At 43.9% G+C, this 21,222-nt stretch overlaps 1 protein-coding gene across 1 annotated transcript in view; it reads right to left on the bottom strand.

Moving 5' to 3' along the window:
• shank3a (SH3 and multiple ankyrin repeat domains 3a) overlaps window positions 1–21,222 on the bottom strand; it is a 262,588-nt gene that overhangs the window by 234,212 nt on the left and 7,154 nt on the right. Inside the window, exon 2 of the mRNA XM_061251833.1 lies at window positions 6,493–6,792. Within this exon, the coding sequence (XP_061107817.1) occupies window positions 6,493–6,792 (300 nt within the window). The remainder of the gene's footprint in view (window positions 1–6,492; window positions 6,793–21,222) is intronic.

Genomic DNA, 21,222 nt, shown 5'->3' with positions numbered 1-21,222 from the left:
ATCCAAAACTACAATGTTTTTCACCTAAGCCATATACCAAGCCAGCACTTGTGCCCTGGTGCCACAACAATGAATTTGAAAACAAATTAACCAAGTTAGGCAGGTTTGCGCAGTTAATAAAATGCTAATCTGCTCTTAAGTAATCACCGAGGAAGAATATGAAGGTGAATTTGCATGAAGAGTGCACTCGTATGCTAATGGAGTGAGATGAAATGCATACATTTTCTTACCACTTCAAGGGCCACTGAAGGGGCTGCACCTCGACATTTACATTGACATGTATGCATTGATTAGCGGATTGAAATGTAAAGACACATCTTCCCGTGAAGCTGTGATTACAGACCCCCTCCGGTCTGTAGCCACAGATTCCCGTGAATACCGCCAGTCAGCGTCAGCGCGGCGCTCTCGGGAGCTATGAAAACAACCTGGCTGATGGCCCGATCAGACTCCACGCAATACCAGCTCAGGCTGGCATGTCAGGTCACCATGTATTCAAACAACACTAAACCTCACATGAACACTCATACAACAGCAGAATCACAACCTCCTGGAACGGAGCTTTGGTTTAATCTTACATCTGCCAGTAAGGTATCGTGTCCGTATTGTGTTCCCCAGCACACGATAATTTAGTTGAGCGCTGCAAAATGGCTTCCTAAAGCCTGCACTCATTTCACCAAACGCATTGAAATCAATCAAACGAGCTGCCACTTCAACCCTTGGCTAAGTGGCTGAAACAATTGCGGCTCACCAGCACTTACTTTGTCCTCAGCACATATTTGCAGAATCACAGAAATTTAAAAAACCTCTCTGCTGGCATTTGTCAAACCAGCTTCATCCTTGGAAGTGACATTGTTTTGTCTTTCTAAAAGTGATCAAAAGTAATTAGTGATCAAAATCCATCAGTCCAATTCATTTGTACTTCATGTACTGGTATGTGGACAGCCGCTGAGCACAATAGGTAAAGAATGTGAAGGTGCGTTGCGCTACAGGCCAATGTTATGACTGAAATGAGCTATGAAAATGTTTATTTAGAATGTGATCATGGCTCAGACACAAAAACTACTGGTGTAAAACATGCTTTCCTCTCTTGTACCATTATCGAACTTATTCAATGTAAGAGGCCAAGCTATTACGGATGTAATCAATCGATTTCATGTGTTGCGGTAGTATGCATGGGGCAAGGAAGGACTGTTGAGTATTGATGAGCTAGTGGTGTGCCAGTGCCAGTGGTGAGCCAGTATTAAGGTTCATTGCTGTATGGGCAGAGATACTATCAAAATGTGAGAAAGATGGGGTTAGTGAGGTAACTACAGATTTGTCCATCCTAAAACAGGTAGAATTTCAGCTTGTCTCCGAACACCTCAGGCTCTGTGAGAAAGGTAATATGAGAAACAAAATGCTATTAAACAGTGTGTGTGTGTGTGTGTGTGTGTGTGTGTTTCTGTGTGCATATGTGTGTTTCTCAGTGAGCAGCAGTTCTGTGAGCAGAAACTCCTTGTTAATGAGAGGTCAGAGAAGAATGACCAGACTGGTCAAAGCTGACAGGAAGGTGATTGTAACTCAAATAACCACACATTACAACAGTGGTGTGCATACCATTGTGTAGTAAAAGCAGACGTAGAACAAACCTGAAAGCAGTTATTAGAGGAGAATTACAGGATTGCCTGAACTCCTGTCATTACGCAGCCAAACACGTCAAGAAGAAGAATCACTGCTGCGCTGTGTTAGTGTGTGCACAATACGCAACCCACATCATCCAGCAACAACTTTGCAATGGAAAAATAACAAATACGTACAATTCAGCACTATGTAATGTGCCAGTGGATCTATGCTAAAGCTGTAATTCTCTGTGATTGACACAGTTCTATCTCACTTCAACTGCCAATTTTCCACAGAGGTTTTCTAAGGGCAAATCACTGGGACAGCATGACACTAGAAAAGAGCTTTAAATCCCCAGCACTACACTTTCTCATTCCTGTACAGCTGCCCAGAAAAGGCAGCACCCTCTGCGAATTCAGTCCAGCCATGTGTAATGCCACTGCCAATCCTATTGACTGATAATAAGTTAAACCTCTTACAGCGAGCGGAATTTTTTTTTTTCAATCCTCACCCTCATTTCCCCGTTCCTCTATAGAAGATTGTAACTTCAAAACTATGATGTGTGCCTGTATGGTTTTCGCCCGTGGGATTATGGAGAAAACGTAATAACCAATCAGAGCTTGGCTGCTGGTGTAGCACACGGGTGGAAAATGGCCCTGCTCTTTCAAAAGACGTTTCACCTACAGCTCATATCTCAGCCCTTTGCTGAAGAAACATTACCTGGGAAAACTAGCTGAGTGATTACAGTGGGTGCTGAACATCTGTGAAGATTGCAGAAAGACATTTTTCTTTTTTTTGGGGAAGGGGGGCAGATGCAAGTTCTGTTGGTTTTTCTTTTCACCTTAAATACATCAACCACTTTAGACCCAAGAAACCAGGTTAAGTGTAATCGACTGCCTCAAATGCATCAATTCCTGTAAGTGCTGAGTAACAACAGAAACCAGCAGACCCCACCACAGTTGACCACCCCTGCAGTAATAGATGGGGTGTATGTTATCCTCCTGAACATGGCCAGCACGCCCCTTAGTCAGCCATCCACCATGTGACACAGGTTAACACACCTGTAACCTAAAAACACTCACAGGTGAGCACACCTGTCACCCAAAACCACTCACAGGTGATGCACACCTGTAACCTACAAACACTCAGGTAATGCACACCTGTCACCTACAAACACTCACAGGTAATGCACACCTGTCACCTATAAACACTCACAGGTAATGCACACCTGTCACCTACAAACACTCACAGGGAGATGGACACCGGTCACCTAAAACCACTCACAGGTGAGCACACTTGTCACCTAAAACCACTCACAGGTAGATGCAGGATACCTGTCACCTAAAACCACTCACAGGTGAGCACACTTGTCACCTAAAACCTCTCACAGGGAGATGCAGGATACCTGTCACCTAAAACCACTCACAGGGAGATGCAGGATACCTGTCACCTAAAACCACTCACAGGTAATGCACACCTGTCACCTATAACCACTCACAGGTAATGCACACCTGTCACCTAAAACCACTCACAGGTAAGCACACCTGTCACCTAAAACCACTCACAGGTGAGCACACCTTTCATCTAAAACCACTCACAGGTGAGCACACCTGTCACCTAAATCCACTCACAGGTGAACAGGCCTGTCACCTAAAACCACTCACAGACAGATGGACACCTGTCACCTAAAACCACTCACAGGAAGATGCAGGACACCTGCCTGCCAGAAGAGGGGGCCAGGAGCTCTGCTATTTCATCCAAACTGTGATTATGGGAACAAAATGAGGCTTGAATTTACATTCAAATCAAATAACGTTCTTATCACAATAGCAGTAATCCTCATTCAGGATTTACAATGAAACCACTATAATTCATGTGGGGTGAGCCTGCAATTGCCCGGTTCAGTTCAAGGTGCAGTCGTGTCCTCGCGTGGTACCAAACAGACAAAGACAAGTGTGTTTTCTCTCCTAGATTAACCATTAAATGGCCACAAACCAAAGTGTTTTGATTATTATTGATTCGTGACACCATTTGTGTAGGGTTGTGGCTCAAATCTGTCCAGTGTCTGCAAGGATGCCATTTTAATTGTAGAGGCTTTCAAACAAGACACAGAATCACCACACAGTCCCCGAGTGGCAAACTTCGATCCACCAGATATGAGACACAGAATACAAAACTTTAATTCCTTTGTGACTGCTCTCTCCCCACATTGGCTGTTAATGTTAAAAACTTGGCCAAATGTCAACAGCGTTACGTGATGTCTGAGCCAGTGTGAGTAATGCAAGCATTCTGAGCATGCAGGAAGCCCTTATTTTGGCCTGTCTGATAATGATGAAAGCATTTGGCCATTATTCTGAGGGAGAGCCAGCCTTTCATTTTTTCCAGTTTCAGAGAACTAAGAAGAAAAGTGTCTCAGGACATTTCTTTTTACAGATCAAAACAAAAACAGTCATGTCTTTTCAAGCTACACTGCACATCGGTTTTTACTGATATGGCAAAAAAAAAAACTTATGTTGATCCGATTTTGAAGTTGCAGCTGGAAACCACTTTGGCAGCACCAATAGAAGCATTAGGGGGTATTTAAGCAAACCAGACTGGATATGCAGTAGCCTTTCATCTCCTCCAAATAGGGTTAATCATCGCCTGTAGACACCGAGCATCTTTGGAAACACTGTGAAATATCAGAGAGAAAGCTCTGGAAATACACCTGGGTACAGCTCATTTGGCCCCCAGCTGTAAGACTAAGCACAAAATGTAGGACACTCCACTGTGTTACCATGAGCTACATGTGCTTCCCCTATTCCCAAAAGAGACCTACTGCATGAACGAGAAAAGGCATTTAGCTGCAACTACATAATTTATTTGCTGACACAGCTGCAATTGAGCATTTAATCTTTTTTTTCAACAGTTGAATACTTAATAAAGGAGTTCAGGTTGTATGCCCCTTGGCAGTAAATCTACAGGGCAACATTTAGATTTCTTGCCCTGATCCTTAACCCCACATTCAACAGTTGTTGCCAAAATGACCAATAGAGACTGATTGGCAATAATTTTTTAAGCAACATTCCCACAGAATCCCATTCCTGTCCACTCTATCACTGCTGCATTCTGAAGTACTTTCAGTGCTTTACTTCAACACATATCAGATATAGCGAAGAGTCAACGTCAATGATGTCAAATCCAGTGCATACATGCACCCCTTTTTCTGGGGAATGGCATCTGGCTCAGCCGGAGGGTTCGCTCAAAGTCCAGGTTACAGGAAGAAGAAGGAAAAAAGAAGGAACAGAGACACCTCCCCCCCATAGGCAGGAGAAGAAGCTTGCAGGGAGTCACGACACAGACACACGGTGGGTATCGCGCAGTGACACGACGATCCGATCGGAGCCTACTAGACATCCGTGGATAATTCCCTCGGGATATCCTTTAAAGTACGTCAGCAGGGGCAGCTCGTCCGCTTGCTCCCTGTGAACACAGCCGTTCAGACGAGGGGTGAGAAATAAAACCACGCTCTGTCTCTGTTTCTGCTGCCTGCGCTTTCAGACGACATGCAGCACCTGTTTCACAGCTTCCTCACAGAACACTCGTCTCCTGTGCATATGACAAACAAACTTCAATATAACCATTAAATATTCATGAACACAACAGCATCCAGTAGCTGCAATCGCATACCCTTTGCAAGCAGCGTTTGACACTGCTGCAGGCTGGACGTGTCTGTAGGGGCTGTGGAAGCGTTCACTGGACACGGAACGGACGAACCGCAAGTCGTCAGGAGAAATGAGCGATGGCATGGTCGCGATGAAAAGTTAATGTGGCGCGGTCACGTGACCGGTCGGTCCCGGAGTCCCGCAGAACTACAGCGCGCCGCGACCGCGTGATTGGCTCCCGAGGGCTTTTCCACCCGAGCGTGCTCAGTAGAGCCTGTAAAAAGAGCACTGAAGCGGGGATGCTTCCCGTTCTGTTTAAAAGAAACACCCCGGCACGGCGAAAAAACCTGATGAATGATGCCGTACGCTTAAACCCGAACTGCAGCGGTGCGTTCGCCATTCAGCTGAGGAATCAATCATTCACATCGCTCTGCTTAACCGCCTGCAGAATACAGAGCGAGAACAGCCCTCTGCAACAGCAATACAACAGAAAACAGAAACACGGACATTCAAAGTAACTTCAGGAATAGCGGTCTGATCACTGTCCCAGCACCACCCGAGGTGCCTGTCCCTCAGAGACCAGCAGCTTGATCTCTCTGTCTCACGTTTGCTATGTTTTCTCTCCCTCTCTCTCTCCCTCCCTCTCTCTCTCTCTCTATCGCTATCCCTGCCCCAACAGCCACTCCGACCGGTCCGGACAGCCTCTGCTGATTCCTCTAACCCTCCGGTCCGAGTGTCCAGGAGAAGCACACAAAGCTTGTTAGCGAGCGCGCAGAAATCCGGGCTGTCAGAAGCCTGCCGTCGCCCCGCTGTGGAACTCCTCGTTAAAACTCCTCTGGAACATCTGTTCCCCCACGCCAGCCGAGATTCCCGCGCCGCAGAGAGCGCTCAGCCCAGCCAAGCAGCAAGTTGGAGCGGCGAGAGGGTTAATACCCGGCTTCTGAGCGGGCTCCCAGGCTTAAATCCTAGCGACACGCATCCTTAAAACCCCCCTTTTCTCCCCCAAAATACCCCGGTTCTTTTCTCTCCCGGTCCTTCCCCCCCCCCCGCCCCCCACCCCACCTCACCCCGAGCGGCGACCACCTTTTCAGCTGTCAGAATCGGCAGAGGCTCTGCGCTAATGAAGAGCTGCGCGCTAGCGCCGGGGAAAGAGCCGGGCGCGTGCAAGACGCGCAGACAGACCGGGAGAGAGCGAGAGCGAGAGGGAGAGAGGGAGAGAGCGAGGGAGGCAGGAGGAGAAACGGCTCACGGTCTGCTGCAGGTCAGGGATCCCGATGCGGATGACGACGGCGTTGCCCCTGGGCTCCTCCATGGGTCCGGCGGGGGGGGGGCTCTGGGCGGCGGGGGGGGAGGCTGGGATGGCGGGGTACGCGGCAGAGTCTTCTCTGGAGCTGTCCGAGTCCCCCTGGTTGCCGTTGGTAGTGCAGTGCCGCTGCAGCTCCGCCTGACGCTGGTGCGGGGATGGCTCATGTTGGCTGGCTGCAGGGCTCAGAGGCATGCTCTGTGAGAGGGGAAGTCTGGCCGCACTCAGAGATCCCACATCACAGCACTGCGGGGGGGGGGGGGGGGGGAGAGAGGGGGGGAGAGGGGTTAGGATCTATACAACCGTACAACCAGGGTTAGGAATACAGCGGGGGGGGGGAGGGAGGAGGGGGGGGGATGAAAAAAGCAACAGATTGAAAAGAGAGAAAGTGTGAGCGAGGATTGAATGGGAGGATTTTATTGTTAAAAAGAGGAGGGGGGGAGTTACGGTTGATAAAAACGTGGATTAGGAAGAAAGGAGGGATGGAGGGAGGGAGGGGAAGGAAGCGACGGATTGAAGAAGAAAGTGTGAGTTGGAATGTGAGGATTTTATTGTTGTAAAAAAAAAAAGAGTGTACAAGTGCAGTTTATGCAGATATAAAACATGTTGTGATTGGGAGCGAGAGATGGGAACTGGTAAAATGTGGATTAGGAATACAGGAGGGAAAACAAAAAAAGCAACGGATTGAAGGGAAAAGTTGGAAAGAGTGGAAGGATTTTATTTTTTATTGTTAAAAGGGGAGAACAGAGGGAGAGAGATTACAGTTACAGTTGATAAAAGGTAGATTATGAATATACAGTAGAGGGGGATGGGAGGGGGAAACATAAAAAGGAGAAGATGGAAGGGAAAAGTGTTTTATGGTTACAATACAAAGAGGAGAGGAGGGCGCGAGTGTAGTTTAAGACAATATAAAAAGGATGTGAAGATGAAGAGGGTTTGGGAGAAAAAGATGAAGGTTAAATGAAAGGAGGATGAAAGAAAGGGAGAAACAGAAGCATTATATCCGTGCGGAATGTATACTCTAAATAAACAATGGCTCTGTTCACAATATGAAATATTGATTTTTCTAGGATTTAGACTGTGCTTTTCAGGCTGTTCAGTGTGTTCTTGTCAAGAGCAGAAAGATTGATGGTTTTGAGGGTTTACTGAGACACGTCAATACATATAAGCTCTGAAGAGGTATTATTACGGCATTTCCAGGATCTTGTATTGATAATAGTTCCAGAGTGTAAAAATGGGTCAAACTAAATTACACTGAAGCTAACTAAAACTGCTATTATTTGGCTGAATATATTTTTTTAATCTAAACAAATCTCTATTGTAAATCTGAAAATCGAGAATAAACCCGGTCTTTTTATGCAGCAGATTTTACAGTTTAATTTGTGGGCCATTATAATGTGGCCATAATCATCGTTGTCTTTTACAAGTCTGCATAAAGTAGTGCATAATGAAGTTCAAAATCCGATTCTAAATTGTTAATATTAAATAAAATGCAATAGAACAGGAACAGAATCTCCAGAACAGAACTGACCCTAGTTTAACTGTTACCCATAAAGTGTGCCGCTCCAAGGCACATTGTGTGCTTTCTGTTCGACGTTTAAACAGAGGGAGAGAGGGTCAGACACCTGGAGCCTCTACAAACAGACTGGTGTTTGGTGATGTGGTGAAACTAATGAAACACCGTGCCATCGATGGCGATGACAAAGATCTTTGGCGTGCCAATCAATGATGATAGCCAACAGGAGATAACCTTCATGGTCTCTCCGTCTCACCAACAACTGTCCCAATAACTTTCTTTCTCTTGTGTTCTCTCTTTCTGGTTGGTTGGTGAATAGCACGTGAATGCTTAACCTATGGTACCGGTTTGCGTATTGGCACATTACAAAAGTGTGTACAAAAGTGCTTTGGTGATTGCAGACTGAGGTGGGAGGCGGGTGGGTGTTTGGTCTTACAGTGATCACAGCAAAGGTAGCCACCAACTACCATGGACTTGTGTAGACATCTTCCCCCCCCTTTCGATTTGAGGCCCCCCCATCCCCCAGACAGATGCCATCTGCTTTCATGGCCTATGCCTAGAACCAGCTCTGCTGAAATGTTTTGTAGAATTTGGTGTACAGCAGATGCAGTGTAGTGTAGTATGGTTTAGAGCAGTGGTCACCGCCCTGTTCCGGGAGATCTACAGTCCTATGAAGCATGCCTCATTCAACAACTTTAGATCTCATTCAGCTGATAATTAATAAATGGTAATGATAAATGGTTGGCATTCATATAGCACCTTTATCCAAAGCGCTGTACAATTGATGCTTCTCATTCACCCATTAATACACACACACTCACACGACACCAACGACAATTGGCTGCCATGCAAGGCACCAACCAGCTTTTTTTGGGGTTAGGCGTCTTGCTCCGGGACACTTTGACACACCCAGGGCGGATTCGAACTGGTAACCAGACGACTGCTCTTACCGCCTGAGCCAATTTCGCCCACTTCTAGAAACAGGTGTGCCAAATTAGGGTTAGAGTGAATCCCTTCAGGACGTTAGATCTCCAGGAACAGGGTTGGTGACCCCTGGTTAAGAGGATGTGCCATGCTATTAACTTTATTCATTGGCTGCATGACCTCATGGAATTCATGATGAAACGGAGAGAGGAAGCTCTGACATTGGGGTTCACTGGGCTGGAATAGCTTTAGGAACATTAGTGTACTGAAATCGACAGAGAGGTTACGCCTAAACTTTTCTGAGTGGAATGGCGGCTCCATGACGACCATTAAAGGGGACTGTTCTCACAGGGATCAAAGCCGGAGTCCGGAAAACTCCGACCTTTATCGCATCCTGACTGCTCTGGGAAGGAACTATCTTGACAGCACTGACGCCCTAATCTTGGACAAACTGCAGGACTGAAGAAGAGATCTGAAACCCTTTGGTCAAAAAGAGTACATGAGCTGGCACACAAATCTATTAATGTACAAATAGGCTCATTAAGCATGAAATTAACTTTTCCTTAGTTAATTTATTTGTTCATTAATAACCACTCCAACATTTATCCTATGGTCGCAGATACAAGAACTGTTTGTTTGTTTTTTTGTTTTTTAAACATTAATTATGTACAAATACAAAAAGACAGCTGTACTGATTAACTTATCAGCATCTGCCGTCAGACCCCTACAACTCATCCAGAATGCTGCAGCCCGTCTGGTATTCAATGTTCCCAGACATTCACATGTCACCCCCCTGCTCAGCAACCTCCACTGGCTGCCTGTTATGGCTCGCATCAAATTTAAAACTTTGGTGCTTGTATACCAGGCAGTTAAAGGATCAGCCCCTGTGTATATTCAATCCCTTATCAAGACCTATACACCAACAAGACCCCTCCGTTCTGCCTCTTCGTGCCGTCTGGCGCCTCCCCCTCGCCACACCTGCACTTCAAGCTCACGACTGCTGTCTGTCCTGGTCCCACGGTGGTGGAATGACCTCCTGGTGGATGTCAGAATGGCAGAGTCTCTGACCTCCTTCAAGCGCAGACTGAAGACCCATCTCTTCAGGCTACACCTTTCCCTCCCCAACTCACAATCACTGTGATTAGCCTTAGACCGTAATGGCACTTATGTATAGATATCGGTACTTGTATAGGTATTGTTGTTTTTATTGGCTGTTGTTGTATTCTAGCTGCCAACTGTGGTATGCTAGATTGAAAGTTGATTGTACTCTTCAAGGGTTCTGAATTTCTGTATGTTTACACTAGGACTCGGAACTGTACTGTCCTCTCAGGTCCAATGTTGCACTTGTTCTTGTGTTTGATTTGCACTTTGTTGTACGTCGCTCTGGATAAGAGCGCCTGGTAAATGCCATGTAATGTAATGTAATGTAATGTAATACTTAGTCAACAACTCGATTAATTAATGCCAATGCATGTAACCTTACTGTAGTGTTACCAATACTTTCTGCTGTTAAGGTGGGATATTCCGTAACTACAACCAGAAAGAGGAAGCGCCAATTTAGTATTCACAGCAATGCTATACACACTGTAAGCCATTTAAAACCAAGTACCTTTCCTTCGTGTTGTGTGCACACCTCTGTAAACGGAGTAAGCTATAAGTATAAGCCAAATCTCTATGTTCTGTGAAATTAATGCTTTAACACCCTCAAACAGAATTCCTCCTTTTGAATTTCAAACGTTGTTCTTTGAACCTTTTTACATTGCTGTACTGTACTGCAGAATAAGTTATTTTTGTATCTGTTTGAAATCTGGTAACAGAACGTCCAATTAATCAGGGTAAATAAGATTACGTTATATTTAATTGAATCACATACATATAATTACATTACATTACATTACATTAATGGCATTTGGCAGACGCTCTTATCCAATTAATTTACAATCCCATTAAATACATACGTATTGCTAACCTGTATTGGTACTATTGACGAGAAAATATTGGACAATGGAACTGGCCTACAAAATCTCTATCAGTGCACTGTAACACACGCAACAACCCCCTAACCTCCAAACACACATGCACACACAGAATGACAAGCAGCTAGGCTCAACCTCTGATTATGCTAGAGTGAATAATTAATATACATACACAGTACATGGAGAATAATGTAGTATATATTAAACATGGAGAAAGGATTAGAGATGCTCATTTCTATCTGAATTTTGAATGTCCAACTTGCAAACCATGTACGAGCGTGCTGACATACGCCCCCTGCTGCCGGCTGAGGAGAGTGAAGGCAAACCGCGATTCTCCTCTGAAACTCGCGACGGCAGCCAGCTGCCCCGTCTCACACCACAGCCTCAAGTCACAGACCAAGGGCGGAAACCTAATCACACGTGCCCACAGACAGCAAGCCACAGGCCCCTGAACAGCCAACTGTGGGGCTTCAGCAGTGAACACTGCAATCCCCGCCAACTGACTCCCTCCCATGCAGCCTGCCTTCAGCTGAATGCGCTGCCTGACAGTTATTGTTCCCATTTGGATATGATACCAGGGGTCTTCAACCTCTTCTGATCTAGAGACCCCCACGCAGGCTCATAGCCATCCAGAGGACTCCCATCATAAGCTAAAATGGGAGAAAACAGTGCTTTTATATTTTCAAATATTTTCCAAAATCTATATGCTGTATATAGTAGTCGTTGCATGTGAAATCTGGCCAGGGACCTGCAACAGTACCTTCAAGGGTGCCCAGGGGTCCACAGACTGCCTGCTGAAAACAGGCTACAGACTATCAGGTTTACAGGCACTGTAAAAGCAGCAGTTAGCTGTGTATTGATCAAAATCACAGAGCCAAAATATCTTGTGTATAAACACTGCAAAGCACATTAATTTTTCATCATTGTCTATATAAAACATTACCATTATGTCCTGATGGGCATCTTAATATTCATCTTCCCCAAGGGACATCCAGTAAGACAAACCACTTTATCTTCAGACTCTGGATGATTCAGGGGTGCATCCATAGGTGATTATGCTTGAAGTAGTAATTTGGCTACAAAAATAAATATTACTCATGCGCTTTATTTAAAAAATGGCATTAGCAACCAGAGGAAAAAGTAGGCCTTGTAAGACATAATTAAAACAAACAGGCAGAAACAAAATGAGCAGCTGCTGTGAGTTAAGAATAACAGCTTGCTTGTCGTTTGCTCAGTCTCCACCAATCTTAATCAGTCTGACTCCAGGCCTCGCTACAAGAGGCACTTGTCAATCAGGGAAATGGCACACGTAAGCTGATTGGCGTGGAAAGACTCAGATCCCAAAGGCTCGCAACAAATAAAAGAAAAAGCCAGTGGCAAAATTCATTTTCAAAAAATGACTCAAATTGGTTCCAGTACTTGGTGCGAAGGAACCCTAAGGACTCCGTGTGACTGACAGAGTGGCACATTGGCTGGCTCACAGGGCACTGCGTGAGAGAAGGAGACCTCTTTCTCATGAACCGACTCCTTTCGCCGCGACGCGAATGAAACAGCCGTGAAGCTCTACGACATTAATGTCACCGCTGCCACATCAGAAAAACTCTGAATAAACCGCGTAATGTCAGACTATGAAAGCAGGACAGTGCCCCTAACGCTGTAGAGTCTCTGTATGCCAAGCACAGGCCACTGCAGCAGAGCAGAGTGGCACATTGGCCATGGCGAACAGAACGTTTAGCTTATCTAAACACAGAGTTTAAACACAGTGTTTAGATGAGATAAGCAGAAAGTTGCAGGGTTCAAATCAATTAGGGCACTTGCATTCATGAGGCTGAATATCTACACTAGCCAGTAAAAAGGACGTTACAGTAAATTATCCTCTATGTTCTGCTCAGTTGCACTCCTTTCATTTTGCTCTACTCTGCTTCTGATTCCCTTTATAGTACATGCAATTCTCCCCTTCAATGGGGTTCCAATGACACAGGCCTACATGTTCAAACACAGTATTAACCTTAAATCCTCGAAATGGAGAGTAGCACAGACACAGACAGAGAACCGGAATTCCTGCTCGTACGCACATGTTTCTGTGCTCTGTGATTACTTTGATGCCCCAATTCACGCAATAAGACTTCTCTTCACTATAAATGTGTTTAATGACAAAATGAAATGTTTTAATGTGGAATGGGGACATACAGCTTGTTTAAAATAGTGTTACTGTATAATTTCAGTGCACCTGAAACTGCTGGTAGTCTCAATCTTTTACTGATTAAGGCTAATTGCACACCTTTGGGCGAATGAAATTAACAGCATTGAAATGAAATTAACATTAAGTGTGCGAGGAGCGGGAGGGTTGCCATTTTGTAAGAAGAAGGGATGAGGTTTCTTCTGTAGAAAACAGCAGTTCCCCTTTGTATTTTTAATGAATGCATTTTTGTCTGTGAATGCACTCCCTCTGTGAGATGTTTTAAATCATTCTGTAAAAAGGCAAAGTAATGGCCCGCTTTGTCACAATAACACCATGCTAGAGTGGACACAGGTGCACACAAGCCCTTCTGACTTAGCACTGAGATGGCGTTTTATCATAGAACCACACATTTCCAACCAATATACAATTACTGGGTGGCTTTTTGCAACTTTTAGATTTTTCACAAAGCGGTTCAGCCTGTGTGCTTTCCATATCGCGAATATTGCTTTTTTTCCACCCAGTCTATCCCACCGATCTGCTCCCATTCATTTCAGTCAAACAGCTGAGAGGTGTCCATTCCACGGAAGAGCACACGAATATCCTTATTCCAGCTCCGCGGGTGAGAAATCTGCGTCCCAGGGAGACGAGCACACACACAAGCGGGCATATCTCCCACATGTACGGCGTGTTTTCTGTACAGAGGATGGTGGCAGGTAGCCTAGGGGAAGGATTGGTGAAAATGGTCTGTCAAATTAATCTCCATTCATTCGGTCTGGGAAGAGTCACTGCTTTACTTCCGGGCGCTGACGCTGCAGATTTCGTGATTCACCGCGGTTTTCCCCCCCTCTGGCAGGCGGACGCACGCCGTCAATAACGCCAGTCAGAGGGCGGGCTTCGCAACGTCCAAATTACCATTAACATCAATTCTGCTGCCCGTCCTTCCAGCGTGAAATACGCCAACGCTACGGGGTGATATACAGCAGAATGAAAACGGGTTTCAGTCAAGTTAAATTAACTGTAAAATATATGCAACGGGCAAACAATGTTACATGATTTCAGTCACTCTGGAATGAGTGAAATTAACTAAATGTAGCGCAGTATGATTGAAATAAACAAGGAAACATATTAATAGCGAGTTTCATGAACAGTGTGGATAAAGTAAGCAATTCAGGTGTTGGAAACAAATTCTGCAAATCAAATTGTGGAGTAAAAGGGAGGCTTCCTGGTCTGGAGACAGATATTGCTGCCAAAATGCACCAGGTTTCAAGCCCTTGTGGGGCACTGTTGAGGGTGAAATGTAAATAAGATGCTTAGAATGTATAGCCTCAGGGCCAGAATATCCATCTTCTAAAATTGCTTGTATTCGATGTGAGACAGGTGCCATGCAAGTTATCCTGGATTGAGGCATATGTTCCAAATACATAATAAATACGTTTCAGAGCTTAAGAAGTATGAAATTACCAGATGAGAACACTGACAAGAAGGTGGTACCTGTGCAGTAAACTAACAATGGCAATTCCATATTCAGTTCTGCCAAGTTCTCCAGAATTTCAGGTGTTAGTCCACACGATGACATCTGGAGTGAAAAACTCAGAAAAACTGGCTTTGCAGCCTATCTTAACTGCCACGTAGTGCATTCTCCACACTTTGAAGTGCACATTGCGGATTCTGTTATACAGTATGTACAGCACCTTCTGCGTGTGCCAAAATATCTGTGCTGGGAAACAGGGAAACAGGGAGAGGTTGGAGTGCGGATTAAGCATCAGAAAATTCTCTGCCAGTTAAACCTATGCCCACCTGCATGGCCGTTACGTTAATGTTTCAGTACTTTGACCCACCCCATACACACACACACACACACACACAGAAATTCGCTCTCTAACAAGTGCGCTCGTCTAACTGAATGTGCTTACCAAATTTTGGAAAGACTTTACTTTTCCAAGATAATTTAATATATATTCAAGATAATCTGCTATAGCCCCCGTTGAACCTTAGGTCGGGCAGCAGCTGCGCTCTGAGGGGAAGCCGCCCAGGTCGCTTTGATGTACAGAGAGCATTAATAATCAATGCCTTCTTAAGGGAGCACTAATATATCCACCTTTCCTCTCCTTGGCTCTCATTACAGACAACCAGGACACCTGAAAAATAATCATTTTCCTTTCGGTCCATCAGCCAGGGGTCAAACAACACCATCTGGAGGGGTGATGTCTCATAGTTATTTCTGCGTCCCTAGAGCTGGGAAATGTGTGATTAAAAAAAGCAAGTGTTAAATTACATAATACATATGGACAAGGTCAAAGGTCAGTCGGGCAAACCATTCCAGCACCGCATTTACCTGACAGCTGTGACTCTAAGCTTTCCAATGATAAACAATATGGTAGTATCTTGTCTGTAACTTTTTGTTTCAAGGCATAAAAAGTGTGAAAAAAACAAAAGGAAACATACAGAAGGCTACCACTGCTATCACACATTCTCAAACTTGAGAAACAACATCACTGAGACATCGTACCTCCAGATGGTACTGACGGTCACAATCTAGGGGCTATCATGGACTATTTCACTTGGCAGATCTGACATACAGAACATCTCCAAGGGGACATGGAAATTTGCAAATGGCAGCAGCTGATGCATTTCCTGCCCTAGGGCACCATGGCCTTTGTAATCCATCCATCCATCCATTTTCTCACCACTTTCTCATTTTACATCCCTGTTCACTTTTACCTTAATGACCCCCACAATACAATACTTGAACCCCTCCACCTGGGACAGTTGGTTCCCCCCGCACTTGAAGGAGACAAGCCTTTCCCAGGAGAGGACCAGGGCCAGAGATCGAACCTCATCCCAGCCACACCACCCTTGGCTGGAAACCGTTCTAACGGACCTCAGAGATCACGGTACAACAGGGTCGAAAGGACAACATCATCCGCAAACAGCAGAGATGCCAGCCCTATATCTTTCAGAAACTTTCAGCAGATCTTGCCGTGAGTAATGCACTTTCACATCCATTCCTGGCCAGATATCAACTCATAATAATGGGGGAAAGGAAGCTCATTCACTTTCAATGTTACCGCTAAATTAAAAGTTTCAATTCTGGGACTGATCCATAAACTGCTTCTCTCTCTACCTTGGGATCTCCATCGACTGAACGGATGAAGTACCGTGTGAAAAGGAACCAGAGACTCCTAAAGCAGCTCTTTTCTGGCAGGAGATGAGTAGTAACTCTCATTCGGCGTGTGAATTTGACTTGAACGGTGAATTAAATTCAGTTTAGCAAGCAAGAAGCACATAGAGCTCTCGTCCCCCATAGCCCGAGGGTCTTCTAGGGAAGTGTTTCTTAAACTATGGGTTTGGACCCAGTCACATGAGTGTATGATGCTGGCTCCAGATTGAGTCTATAGTCCATCAGGCTATGCTACTCTAGGTCCCTGCAAGGTAATACACTACAAATTTAGGTCCTGATACTATAAAGTATTTCTATCTATTTATATTTTAGTGGGGCAGGAATTAAACACTTTTCAATGTTGATAATTTGACAAGTACAAAACACTGATCTATTATAGGTATAAAGACTATATTGATCAGCCTTGTAGTCAGGATGCAGGTCAATTTACTTTTTTGGGAGGAGCCAGGATCAGGATGGAGACCTTATGGAACTTCAGATGTATTGTTTCTAGAAAATACAATGATGTTCTTATATATATCACAGCAAATTAGAATATTAGACCCAATACATCTCCGTTTAAGCGATCACACTGTATTCTTACTGTAAGCGATTCCTCTGTGCCACTGTAGGGTAACTAATACAGGTTCAAATTAAATCTGTACTAAAAATGTATATTTTCAGTTCTATTATAACCTGCTTAAAATACAGAAATTTCTAATTAGATGATCAGTCAGACTTATTATCTGAAGACAGGAAACAGCACAGTATTCAGAACATTCTCTGCATTGCTAAAAGGAAGGCCATGTACTTCATCAAGCAGAAGAATGAGAATACAACACATACAGTATTCTAGGCCAACTTGTGAAAATAAATCTGTCAACTCTGTGAAACTGTGTTGGAAAAGAGTTGTCCTTGGCAGGCAAGTTTTAATAATTCCAGATAAAAAACTTTTTCAAACTTTTACTCTCACTTATAAAAAGTTCAGTGAGAGTAAGCAACAATGCCAAAAAGGGAGGCATAATCTGACCTCAGCCAGTTCTTAACAACCCACAGTGCTTTTCAAAATGGTGTTGTAGTGTGTCAGGTTCAGGATATACAGTGGTGTGAAAAAGTGTTTGCCCCCTTCCTGATTTCTTTTTTTTTTTTTTTGCATGTTTGTCACACTTAAATCAGATCATCAAACTAATTTAAATATTAGTCAGACAACACAAGTAAACACAAAATGCAGTTTTTAAATGAAGGTTTTTATTATTAAGGGAGAAAAAAAATCCAAACCTACATGGCCCTGTGTGAAAAAGTGATTGCCCCCCCTGTTAAAACATAACTTAACTGTGGTTTATCAAACCTGAGTTCAATTTCTCTAGCCACACCCAGGCCTGATTACTGCCACACCTGTTCTCAATCAAGAAATCACTTAAATAGGACCTGCCTGACAAAGTGAAGTAGACCAAATGATCCTCAAAAGCTAGACATCATGCCGAGATCTAAAGAAATTCAGGAACAAATGAGAAAGAAAGTAATTGAGATCTATCAGTTTGGAAAAGGTTATAAAGCCATTTCTAAAGCTTTGGGACGTAGCCATTTCTAAAGCAGTGGTGAACCTTCCCAGGAGTGGCCGGCCGACCAAAATTACCCCAAGAGGAAAGCGACGACTCATCCAAGAGGTCACAAAAGACCCCACAATAACATCCAAAGAACTGCAGGCCTCACTTGCCTCAGTTAAGGTCAGTGTTCATGACTCCACCATAAGAAAGAGACTGGGCAAAAATGGCCTGCATGGCAGAGTTCCAAGACGAAAACCACTGCTGAGCAAAAAGAACATTAAGGCTTGTCTCAATTTTGCCAGAAAACATTTTGATGTTCCCCAAGACTTTTGGGAAAATACTCTGTGGTCTGACGAGACAAAAGTAGAACTTTTTGGAAGGTGTGTGTCCCAGTACATCTGGCGTAAAAGTAACACCGCATTTCAGAAAAAGAACATCATACCAACAGTAAAATATGGTGGTGGTAGTGTGATGTTCTGAGGCTGTTTTGCTGCTTCAGGACCTGGAAGACTTGCTGTGATAAATGGAACCATGAATTCTGCTGTCTACCAAAAAATCCTGAAGGAGAATGTCCGGCCATCTGTTCGTGACCTCAAGCTGAAACGAACTTGGGTTCTGCAGCAGGGCAATGATCCAAAACACACCAGCAAGTCCACCTCTGAATGGCTGAAGAAAAACAAAATGAAGACTTTGTAGTGGCCTAGTCAAAGTCCTGACCTGAATCCTATTGAGATGCTGTGGCATGACCTAAAAAAGGCGGTTCATGCTCGAAAACCCTCCAATGTGGCTGAATTACAACAATTCTGCAAAGATGAGCTGGTCAAAATTCCTCCACAGCGCTGTAAGAGACTCATTGCAAGTTATCGCAAACGCTTGATTGCAGTTGTTGCTGCTGAGGGTGGCCCAACCGGTTATTAGGTTTAGGGGGCAATCACTTTTTCACACAGGGCCATGTAGGTTTGGATTTTTTTTCTCCCTTAATAATAAAAACCTTCATTTAAAAACTGCATTTTGTGTTGTCTTTGACTAATATTTAAATTTGTTTGATGATCTGAAACATTTAAGTGTGACAAAAAAAAAAAAGAAATCAGGAAGGGGGCTAACACTTTTTCACACCACTGTATGAGCTCACCACTCAACCGGTCAGTGGGGTAGATTTCCAAGGATGTAAAATATTATCATCCAAGAATGTCTGTTAGGAGCCATAAGTCATACAGTACTATATCTAATAGTCAGGCTATGGTCTCTATGACATGCACAAGCACACAAGCGCGCGCACACGCACACATGCGCACGCATGCACGCACACGCACGCACACACACAGATAACAGATTTTGGGTGGGCTAAATTGCTTCACTTTAATATGCTGTTCAGTGCATCACATAACCCCAAAAGTTAATATAAGTTAATATACCTCCTTTTCTGATTGCATATCCAGGCATCAATTTGATGCATGTTCTTTATATCATATAATGAAAATATTAATTATATCTATAGTCACTGCCACGCTCTCACAGTGACACAGAGATATGGGAAATCATACCACAGTGACATTATGGAGACGTACAGTATACGTTTCCTAAACCTAGATAGAGTTTTCTTGTTTCTCCCCTTAATTCCTTAGAGGAAAACTGAATAGAGAACAAACGCAAGAGACTCTCATTTGTTAACATTACATATCTTTCCAGTGCTGGAAATAACCATAAAAACAACAAAAGCATTTCAAAGCTTTCAGTAACAGAATCTTTTCTCTTAATGATGGGACTCACGGGTAAACCGTGGAAGTATGTCAGCGTTTTCCCTCTCTGTAATGATGCTACAATAATGACCTGCAATACGGTGGGTACTGATCACATTTAAATGCGCGCTGTGAATATATAAACATAAACAGTGAATTATATCATATCTGTGGTATATTGTAATGAAGGTTAGATCTTGTAAGGGTTGGAGCTGGGATTATTTCACTGGGATGGGTGGGAGTTGACTGACTGACCCTTAACTGGCTGTGCCGTGCGGTACACACGCGGGGGAGGTAGCGGGCAGGTGAGGTCACATCCTGTTTCTCTCACTGTTCCCTTCAGTTTGCCGATTCAGGGGACGGATCGCTCCTTCACAGTCAGGTGCATTTCCTGTATTCCTGTATTCCGGTCACAGGCCGAACACATCCGTTGCCGTTGTTTTTGAAATGCAGCAGGTTTCTGTAACGTCGTGCTTTCCATTTGCAGTTCCTGTACAATTTGCAGTTGCATTGCGTTTTGTTTTTTCTTGTCCTTGCATGCTTCAGTTATTTATTTTCTTGTTTCACACTTTTACATTAGTTTTTTTATTTTTGTCATTGTGTTTTTCATTTGTGCTATGTGTTTTGGTATTTGTTAATGTGTTTTCCCATTTGCGTTTGTGTCGTGACAGTGTACATATACACGTCGACACAATCTCCCCAAATCCACAAGCCACAGTATTAAGCAGCAGGTCTTGTTTAGCCAAAACAGGACTGAAAATAAGTCAACATGATCTGGCACCGATTTTTCATGCCCAGGAAATCGGTTCACATACCGAATCCTGGATAAGCACCACCCAACAATGACACTCTGCAATTGCAAGGAGAAATATAATAGATATAAAATATAAACAAATGTGTTAAATAATAGATGTATTTACACATAATCTGTAGGCACAGAGGTTAGGGTTACGATGTAACATTAACAATATTAATTGAGAGATACAAAAACTTTTTGTATGCACAAGTTCGAGTGCCTCAGTTTTGGTTGGGGAATTGGAACGCGATGTTAACTTGGAGCGGATGTTCAGATATCGCAACACAGTGGCCGATTTCAGTGGTCAGAACATTCGGTCACCAGCGGTCGAATTAGTGAGAACAGGCTCAAATGAGAATGCTGCACAAAACGGAGGGAAATGAGGCTAAAACTTTCGCTCAGATGAATGCAGACTGACTTCTCAGGCGAGAGGTGCATAAGCCAAAACAGCAGGAGGCTAAAAATAAAGTCTGCATTGGGACCTGTGCCTTCCAACAGCCGGCTTCTCTGCCGGAATCTCAAAGTTCTTAACGGATTTATAAAGACTGCATATTGATTGCACACTGTCATTCGCAGTGCGTTCCCTTGTGTGCCATTCGGATAGCCCATTATTTCTCATTACAGAACAAGCAGTTTGAAAGAATGTGCCGGTACATTCTCTTTGTGCAAGTGGTACATTACTAGAAGTACAGAAATTCAAATGAATGGAACAAGCCACTGGAAAGCATAATTATTCAGGGGAAAAAAAAGGGCTCAAGGCAAATTTTTCTAACATAATATCACTGGAAAAAGCCATGCTTGTTTTTAAAACAGTCTAAAAGTAAATATAATAGCAA

Source organism: Conger conger, chromosome 8 (genome assembly GCF_963514075.1).
Source record: "Conger conger chromosome 8, fConCon1.1, whole genome shotgun sequence".
NCBI lineage: Eukaryota > Metazoa > Chordata > Actinopteri > Anguilliformes > Congridae > Conger > Conger conger.
Note: the sequence above shows the minus strand (reverse complement) of the source record. Positions and strands in the feature narration are given on the sequence as shown.